At 39.3% G+C, this 9,508-nt stretch overlaps 1 protein-coding gene across 1 annotated transcript; it reads right to left on the reverse strand.

Annotated features, from left to right (window-relative positions):
* Window positions 1-297: 297 nt before the first annotated feature.
* LOC131939611 (uncharacterized) lies at window positions 298-7,445 on the reverse strand. Its single transcript, XM_059298025.1, has 3 exons — window positions 7,268-7,445; window positions 1,022-1,155; window positions 298-877 (listed from the first exon to the last, which is right to left on the reverse strand). The coding sequence occupies exons 2-3, from the start codon at window positions 1,141-1,143 to the stop codon at window positions 298-300; spliced, it is 702 nt and encodes a 233-aa protein (XP_059154008.1). The 5' UTR covers window positions 1,144-1,155; window positions 7,268-7,445.
* Window positions 7,446-9,508: the final 2,063 nt, after the last annotated feature.

Genomic DNA, 9,508 nt, shown 5'->3' on the forward strand with positions numbered 1-9,508 from the left:
ATACCCTCACTAAATCTCCCACACATGTGCTGTATACCCTCACTAAATCTCACACACACGTGCTGTCTACCCTCACTAAATCTACCACACATGTGCTGTCTACCCTCACTAAATCTCCCACACACGTGCTGTCTACCCTCACTAAATCTACCACACACGTGCTCTCTACCCTCACTAAATCTACCACACATGTGCTGTCTACCCTCACTAAATCTCCCACACACGTGCTCTCTACCCTCACTAAATCTGCCACACACCTGCTGTCTACCCTCACTAAATCTTCCACACACGTGTTGATCAGTCATGAGCAAGATCCGTCTCCCCCACTGAACGGTATCTGTACCTGGGATGTTGACCAGTCTTGTACAGGTAGAGACCAATGCCGAATACAAACATCGTTACACCTATGACCCCAGCCAAAGCCGCCTCGGCCACCTGAGGAGCGTACTTGATGGGAGACCGTTCGTCCACCATAGACGCGTACGACATTAGCGCCATGCAGACACCCAGGTGAAGAACTTTAGAACCCCTGAAGTTGGTAAAGAAGTCAAAGTTCCACATGACCAAATTTATGCCGTTCTGGCAGTACTGGCCGTCGTTGGCCCGCACTGAAATACACCTGTTGACGTCATTCACGTGCTTGCTGTACACGTCAGCAGACGGCTGGCCGCATGTGGCCGTGTGGTTGCCCGGAAACCACTGGCAGTATGAAGCGCTGTAGGCAGCGGGCACGGCTTGAACCTTTGTGACCTTGTCTAATTTAAACCACGTTAAATTGCCCGGAGTTAAGCCAAGGTACCCCAGCTCTTCTTTGTCGGCTTTTATAAATTCCATATCACAGTAAATATTCACTCGGCAGAAACAAAAATCTAATAATCTGTTGATAAATAATTCAGAGGAATGTTAACTTTCAAGATATTCATATATATATATATATATATATATATATATATATATATATATATATATATATATATATAACAAGGACGATACCATTTTAAAATCACGTGAAAGTCCTTACGTGCCATAGTCATCTTCAATGAAGACCAGAGATGTGTTGATTGAAGCGAATGTGAAGACTAGGACCTCGCCTTCTGCGAGAGACAACATCAGTCCTTGCAGAAGGCAGACTTGTGACGTCATCTTCTCTTACAGCTGGTGGAATCAGATCAGACCTGACTCTGATGTGGTGACATGGTTAGGGTAGGACATATGTTAGTGTTATGGTTAGGGTAGGACAAATGTTAGTGTCATGGTTAAGGTAGGACAAATGTTAGTGTCATGGTTAGGACAAATGTTAGTGTCATGGTTAGGGTAGGACAAATGTTAGTGCCATGGTTAGGGTAGGACAAATGTTAGTGTCATGGTTAGGGTAGGACAAATGTTAGTGTCATGGTTAGGGTAGGACAAATGTTAGTGTCATGGTTAGGATAGGACAAATGTTAGTGTCATGGTTAGGGTAGGACAAATGTTAGTGTCATGGTTAGGGTAGGACAAATGTTAGTGTCATGGTTAGGGTAGGACAAATGTTAGTGTCATGGTTAGGGTAGGACAAATGTTAGTGTCATGGTTAGGGTAGGACATATGTTAGTGTCATGGGTAGGGTAGGACAAATGTTAGTGTCATGGTTAGGGTAGGACAAATGTTAGTGTCATGGTTAGGGTAGGACATATGATAGCGTCATGGTTAGGGTAGGACATATGTAAGTGTGATGGTTAGGGTAGGACAAATGTTAGTGTCATGGTTAGGATAGGACAAATGTTAGTGTCATGGTTAGGGTAGGACAAATGTTAGTGTCATGGTTAGGACAAATGTTAGTGTCATGGTTAGGGTAGGACAAATGTTAGTGTCATGGTTAGGGTAGGACATATGTTAGTGTGATGGTTAGGGTAGGACAAATGTTAGTGTCATGGTAAGGGTAGGACAAATGTTAGTGTCATGGTTAGGACAAATGTTAATGTCATGGTTAGTGTAGGACAAATGTTAGTGTCATGGTTAGGACAAACATTAGTGTCATGGTTAGGGTAGGACAAATGTTAGTGTCATGGTTAGGGTAGGACAAATGTTAGTGTCATGGTTAGGGTAGGACAAATGTTAGTGTCATGGTTAGGACAAATGTTAGTGTCATGGTTAGGATAGGACAAATGTTAGTGTCATGGTTAGGGTAGGACAAATGTTAGTGTCATGGTTAGGGTAGGACAAATGTTAGTGTCATGGTTAGGGTAGAACAAATGTTAGTGTCATGGTTAGGACAAATATTAGTGTCATGGTTAGGGTAGAACAAATGTTAGTGTCATGGTTAGGGTAGGACAAATGTTAGTGTCATGGTTAGGGTAGGACAAATGTTAGTGTCATGGTTAGGGTAGGACAAATGTTAGTGTCATGGTTAAGGTAGGACAAATGTTAGTGTCATGGTTAGGACAAATGTTAGTGTCATCATTAGGGTAGGACAAATGTTAGTGCCATGGTTAGGGTAGGACAAATGTTAGTGTCATGGTTAGGGTAGGACAAATGTTAGTGTCATGGTTAGGGTAGGACAAATGTTAGTGTCATGGTTAGGACAAATGTTAGTGTCATGGTTAGGGTAGGACAAATGTTAGTGTCATGGTTAGGACATATGTTAGTGTCATGGTTAGGTTAGGACAAATGTTAGTGCCATGGTTAGGGTAGGACAAATGTTAGTGTCATGGTTAGGGTAGGACAAATGTTAGTGTCATGGATAGGGTAGGACAAATGTTAGTGTCATGGTTAGGACAAATGTTAGTGTCATATTTAGCGTTGGACAAATGTTAGTGTCATGGTTAGGGTAGGACAAATGTTAGTGTCATGGTTAGGACAAATGTTAGTGTCATGGTTAGGGTAGGACAAATGTTAGTGTCATGGTTAGGACAAATGTTAGTGTCATGGTTAGGGTAGGACATATGTTTGTGTCATGGTTAGGGTAGGACAAATGTTAGTGTCATGGTTAGGACAAATGTTAGTGTCATGGTTAGGGTAGGACAAATGTTAGTGTCATGGTTAGGGTAGGACAAATGTTAGTGCCATGGTTAGGGTAGGACAAATGTTAGTGTCATGGTTAGGGTAGGACAAATGTTAGTGTCATGGTTAGGGTAGGACAAATGTTAGTGTCATGGTTAGGGTAGGACAAATGTTAGTGTCATGGTTAGGACAAATGTTGGTGTCATGGTTAGGGTAGGACAAATGTTAGTGTCATGGTTAGGGTAGGACAAATGTTAGTGTCATGGTTAGGATAGGACAAATGTTAGTGTCATGGTTAGGATAGGACAAATGTTAGTGTCATGGTTAGGACAAATGTTAGTGTCATGGTTAGGGTAGGACAAATGTTAGTGTCATAGTTAGGACAAATGTTAGTGTCATGGTTAGGGTAGGACAAATGTTAGTGTCATGGTTAGGGTAGGACAAATGTTAGTGTCATGGTTAGGGTAGGACAAATGTTAGTGTCATGGTTAGGACAAATGTTAGTGTCATGGTTAGGGTAGGACAAATGTTAGTGTCATGGTTAGGACATATGTTAGTGTCATGGTTAGGTTAGGACAAATGTTAGTGCCATGGTTAGGGTAGGACAAATGTTAGTGTCATGGTTAGGGTAGGACAAATGTTAGTGTCATGGATAGGGTAGGACAAATGTTAGTGTCATGGTTAGGACAAATGTTAGTGTCATGGTTAGCGTAGGACAAATGTTAGTGTCATGGTTAGGGTAGGACAAATGTTAGTGTCATGGTTAGGACAAATGTTAGTGTCATGGTTAGGGTAGGACAAATGTTAGTGTCATGGTTAGGACAAATGTTAGTGTCATGGTTAGGGTAGGACATATGTTTGTGTCATGGTTAGGGTAGGACAAATGTTAGTGTCATGGTTAGGACAAATGTTAGTGTCATGGTTAGGGTAGGACAAATGTTAGTGTCATGGTTAGGGTAGGACAAATGTTAGTGCCATGGTTAGGGTAGGACAAATGTTAGTGTCATGGTTAGGGTAGGACAAATGTTAGTGTCATGGTTAGGGTAGGACAAATGTTAGTGTCATGGTTAGGGTAGGACAAATGTTAGTGTCATGGTTAGGACAAATGTTGGTGTCATGGTTAGGGTAGGACAAATGTTAGTGTCATGGTTAGGGTAGGACAAATGTTAGTGTCATGGTTAGGATAGGACAAATGTTAGTGTCATGGTTAGGATAGGACAAATGTTAGTGTCATGGTTAGGACAAATGTTAGTGTCATGGTTAGGGTAGGACAAATGTTAGTGTCATAGTTAGGACAAATGTTAGTGTCATGGTTAGGGTAGGACAAATGTTAGTGTCATGGTTAGGGTAGGACAAATGTTAGTGTCATGGTTAGGGTAGGACATATGTTAGTGTCATGGGTAGGGTAGGACAAATGTTAGTGTCATGGTTAGGGTAGGACAAATGTTAGTGTCATGGTTAGGGTAGGACATATGTTAGCGTCATGGTTAGGGTAGGACATATGTAAGTGTGATGGTTAGGGTAGGACAAATGTTAGTGTCATGGTTAGGATAGGACAAATGTTAGTGTCATGGTTAAGGTAGGACAAATGTTAGTGTCATGGTTAGGACAAATGTTAGTGTCATGGTTAGGGTAGGACAAATGTTAGTGTCATGGTTAGGGTAGGACATATGTTAGTGTCATGGTTAGGACAAATGTTAATGTCATGGTTAGGGTAGGACAAATGTTAGTGTCATGGTTAGGACAAACATTAGTGTCATGGTTAGGGTAGGACAAATGTTAGTGTCATGGTTAGGGTAGGACAAATGTTAGTGTCATGGTTAGGGTAGGACAAATGTTAGTGTCATGGTTAGGACAAATGTTAGTGTCATGGTTAGGATAGGACAAATGTTAGTGTCATGGTTAGGGTAGGACAAATGTTAGTGTCATGGTTAGGGTAGGACAAATGTTAGTGTCATGGTTAGGGTAGGACAAATGTTAGTGTCATGGTTAGGACAAATATTAGTGTCATGGTTAGGGTAGAACAAATGTTAGTGTCATGGTTAGGGTAGGACAAATGTTAGTGTCATGGTTAGGGTAGGACAAATGTTAGTGTCATGGTTAGGGTAGGACAAATGTTAGTGTCATGGTTAAGGTAGGACAAATGTTAGTGTCATGGTTAGGACAAATTTTAGTGTCATCATTAGGGTAGGACAAATGTTAGTGCCATGGTTAGGGTAGGACAAATGTTAGTGTCATGGTTAGGGTAGGACAAATGTTAGTGTCATGGTTAGGGTAGGACAAATGTTAGTGTCATGGTTAGGGTAGGACAAATGTTAGTGTCATGGTTAGGGTAGGACAAATGTTAGTGTCATGGTTAGGACAAATGTTAGTGTCATGGTTAGGGTAGGACAAATGTTAGTGTCATGGTTAGGACATATGTTAGTGTCATGGCTAGGTTAGGACAAATGTTAGTGCCATGGTTAGGGTAGGACAAATGTTAGTGTCATGGTTAGGATAGGACATATGTTAGTGTCATGGTTAGGGTAGGACAAATGTTAGTGTCATGTTTAGGGTAGGACGAATGTTAGTGTCATGGTTAGGACAAATGTTAGTGTCATGGTTAGGGTAGGACATATGTTTGTGTCATGGTTAGGGTAGGACAAATGTTAGTGTCATGGTTAGGACAAATGTTAGTGTCATGGTTAGGGTAGGACAAATGTTAGTGTCATGGTTAGGGTAGGACAAATGTTAGTGCCATGGTTAGGGTAGGACAAATGTTAGTGTCATGGTTAGGGTAGGACAAATGTTAGTGTCATGGTTAGGGTAGGACAAATGTTAGTGTCATGGTTAGGGTAGGACAAATGTTAGTGTCATGGTTAGGACAAATGTTGGTGTCATGGTTAGGGTAGGACAAATGTTAGTGTCATGGTTAGGGTAGGACAAATGTTAGTGTCATGGTTAGGATAGGACAAATGTTAGTGTCATGGTTAGGATAGGACAAATGTTAGTGTCATGGTTAGGACAAATGTTAGTGTCATGGTTAGGGTAGGACAAATGTTAGTGTCATAGTTAGGACAAATGTTAGTGTCATGGTTAGGGTAGGACAAACGTTAGTGTCATGGTTAGGGTAGGACAAATGTTAGTGTCATGGTTAGGGTAGGCAAATGTTAGTTTCATGGTTAGGGTAGTACAAATGTTAGTGTCATGGTTAGCGTAAGACAAATGTTAGTGTCATGGTTAGGGTAGGACAAATATTAGTGTCATGGTTAGGATAGGACAAATGTTAGTGTCCTCGTTAGGGTAGGACAAATGTTAGTGTCATGGTTAGGGTAGGACAAACGTTATTTTCATAGTTAGGACAAATGTTAGTGTCATGGTTAGAGTAGGACAAATATTAGTGTCATGGTTAGGGTATGACATATGTTAGTGTCATGGTTAGGGTAGGACAAATGTTAGTGTCATGGTTAGGGTAGGACAAATGTTAGTGTCATGGTTAGGGTAGGACAAATGTTAGTGTCATGGTTAGGGTAGGACAAATGTTAGTGTCATGGTTAGGACAAATGTTAGTGTCATGGTTTGGACAAATATTAGTGTCATGGTTATGGTAGGACAAATGTTAGTGCCATGGTTAGGGTAGGACAAATGTTAGTGTCATGGTTAGGACAAATGTTAGTGTCATGGTTAGGGTAGGACAAATGTTAGTGCCATGGTTAGGGTAGGACAAATGTTAGTGCCATGGTTAGGGTAGGACAAATGTTAGTGTCATGGTTAGGATAGGACAAATGTTAGTGTCATGGTTAGGGTAGGACAAATGTTAGTGTCATGGTTAGGACAAATGTTAGTGTCATCGTTAGGGTAGGACAAACGTTATTTTCATAGTTAGGACAAATGTTATTGTCATGGTTAGAGTAGGACAAATATTATTGTCTATTTAGGGTAGTATAAATGTTAGTGTCATGGTTAGGGTAGGTAAATTTTAGTGTCTTGGTTAGGGTAGGACAAACGTTATTGTAATATTTAGGACAAATGTTAGTGTCTTGATTAGGGTAGGACAAACGTTATTTTCATAGTTAGGACAAATGTTAGTTTCATGGTTAGAGTAGGACAAATATCAGAAAATTCGACAACAATAATGATAGAAGACGTATCGTCAAACTAGTAAGGGTCCATTTCTCAATTTAATTAATGAAATGTACTTTTTATCTTGATCTAGAACTATATCTAGATTTAGATTCCTTTTCACTTACTTAACTTAATTAAAAGCTAAATATTGAAATATTTTATGATTAAAACTTATTTTGATTACCACATTAATATTCTAACACTTGTGGAACGCTAGCTAACAGTTTAGAGATCCATCAAGACTAGCTGCTAAAAACTAGTATAGGATTCCATCAACACTAGATCTAGATATGAAGTTTAGAAATCCAACTTTCTGTTTTAACGACAAGTAAACAGGATGTAAATTCAAATTCCTGAGGATGTTTAATAAGGACTCAAAGTAACCTCGTTTAGTGTGCAATTTTTTAAGAAATTGTTGATTAAGTGTGCATGAAAAGTGTGCACACTTACAACAACTATCTTGTCTCAAGACTGCACACCGTCGGTGCAACGAACAACTCCTCTATCCACATTTTCCCACACATATCCTCTACCCACAGTCCCCCACAACACTCCTCTACACACATTGTCCCCCACACATTCCCCTCTACTCGCAGTCCCAACAGAATTCTTCTACCAGCAGTCCCCCACACATCCCCTCTACCCACAGTCCCCCACACACCCCCTCTACTCACATTCTCACACACAACTCCTCTACCCACATTCCCCCACACACCTCCTCTACCTACATTCTCCCACACACCTCCTCTACCTACAGTCCCCCGCACACCTCGTCTACTCATAGTCTCCCACTCAATTCCTTTAATAACAGGCTGTCACACACAAACCCCACTAACTAACCCCCACACAAACCCCACTAACAACATAATCCCTTTATATAACGAGAACATAGAAACATAAACTTTATTTTCTCTTCTTTTAGAATTAAAATTAATACACTTCTATACACACAACTACAAATACACTAAAAATAACTTTTTTCATATTTATTTTAAACGAGGCTTTTTGATTTAATGATTAGAAAACTCAAAACAAATTTTAAAAATACACAAACATTTAATTCATAGGTGTGTAACTATTGTATTTAAAATGGTCTAAAATGCCAGCTTGGTTCGGCGTGGTCGAGTCGGTATAGCTCATGGTGGCTAAACAGATAAGTCTCGAGTTCAAACCCTGTAGCAGATGAGGCTCGATAGCTGGGGGACATCAACTCTGCTATGAACGACAACTCCAAAATTAAACAACTGTTGCCTTGCAGTTCTTGGTTGGACAAAAGCAAATGGCGCGTAACAGGTTGACACGTAATACTTAATTGTGCTGGAGGAAATCACGTGCAACAATACATTTAAGAACAAAGAAGAAGAAAAAAAACTACTTTAACACTCTTTAAAAAACATACAAGTACTAAGTAAAAAATCTAATATATAAAGCTCAGTTCTGAATGTAAACACGCGTATGTTTGTCGTTGGTCTTGGATGGATTTAAGTGTTAGACAATTATCGTGCGCATTTGTCTAAATTTATGAGTTAAAAAATTATTATTGAAAGTGTTGGGAAATAATTTTCATTTTTCAAATTATAGTAATAATTGTCGGCATGTTCATTAAACACAAGTTTAAAAAAAATATCATCTTTTACAAAAATTCTAATTATGTCTTAATTTAGTCATATAGCACTTACTTCCCTTTGATAAATTAGGAAAACACAATTACTTCCCTTTATAAAACCATTGCATTAGTCGAAAATAATTTACTTTTTAATTACTTTGTTTTGGTGTTGGGAAAAAAATAATTACATAATTAGCGGGGATTGATCAAGTGCAAATGTTGTAGGTATTTTACGGATAAGCTTGGAGTATTAAAATTGTTCATTAAATTGAAACAGGCGCGTTCGTTTAAGTGAGTGCAAACGACTATGAATAAGTTGGGGTACTATAGTCGTTCATTAAGCTAAAACAGGTGATTCCGCCCCGGGCGTTTATGTTCGCGTTAGTGTTTCTTTGTGTTTAGGTGGGTTTGCGTTAGTGGTTGCGTTTTGATTTGGTTTGTTTTTGTTCTTTCTTTTTTCGTTTTTGTTTGTGTTTTTTTGTTTGGGTTTGTATTTGTGTTTTTGGTCGGTTTTGCGTTTGGATTTGGTTTGTTTTCGTTTGCTTTTTCGTTGTTGTTTTTTTTTGTTGGTAGTGGTGTTTGTGGTTGGGTTTGTTGTTAGGTTTTTGTTTTCGTTTGCTTTTTTGTTTGTTTTTTCTTTGTGTTTGTATTGGTGTTTGTGGTTGTGGTTGGGTTTGTTGTTAGGTTTTTGTTTTCTTTTGTATTTGTAATTGTGTTAGCGTTATGTTTGCGTTTTGTTGTTTTGGTTGGTTGTGGTTTGGGTGGGCAATGCCGGATTTATGATGATTACTAAACACACAGGTAATGGTCTTTAACAGA

This window comes from Physella acuta, unplaced genomic scaffold (genome assembly GCF_028476545.2).
Source record: "Physella acuta isolate Inbredline_101_S28 unplaced genomic scaffold, ASM2847654v3 ptg000019l, whole genome shotgun sequence".
NCBI classification, from domain to species: Eukaryota; Metazoa; Mollusca; class Gastropoda; family Physidae; genus Physella; species Physella acuta.

Bases quoted from the DNA above. Each gene is read 5' to 3' on its own strand.
- LOC131939611 (XM_059298025.1), bottom strand. From the start codon at position 1,143: ATGACGTCACAAGTCTGCCTTCTGCAAGGACTGATGTTGTCTCTCGCA. The intron at 878-1,021 runs GTAAGGACTTTC...ATTTATCAACAG, and splicing joins ATTGAAGATGACTATGGCAC to ATTATTAGATTTTTGTTTCT.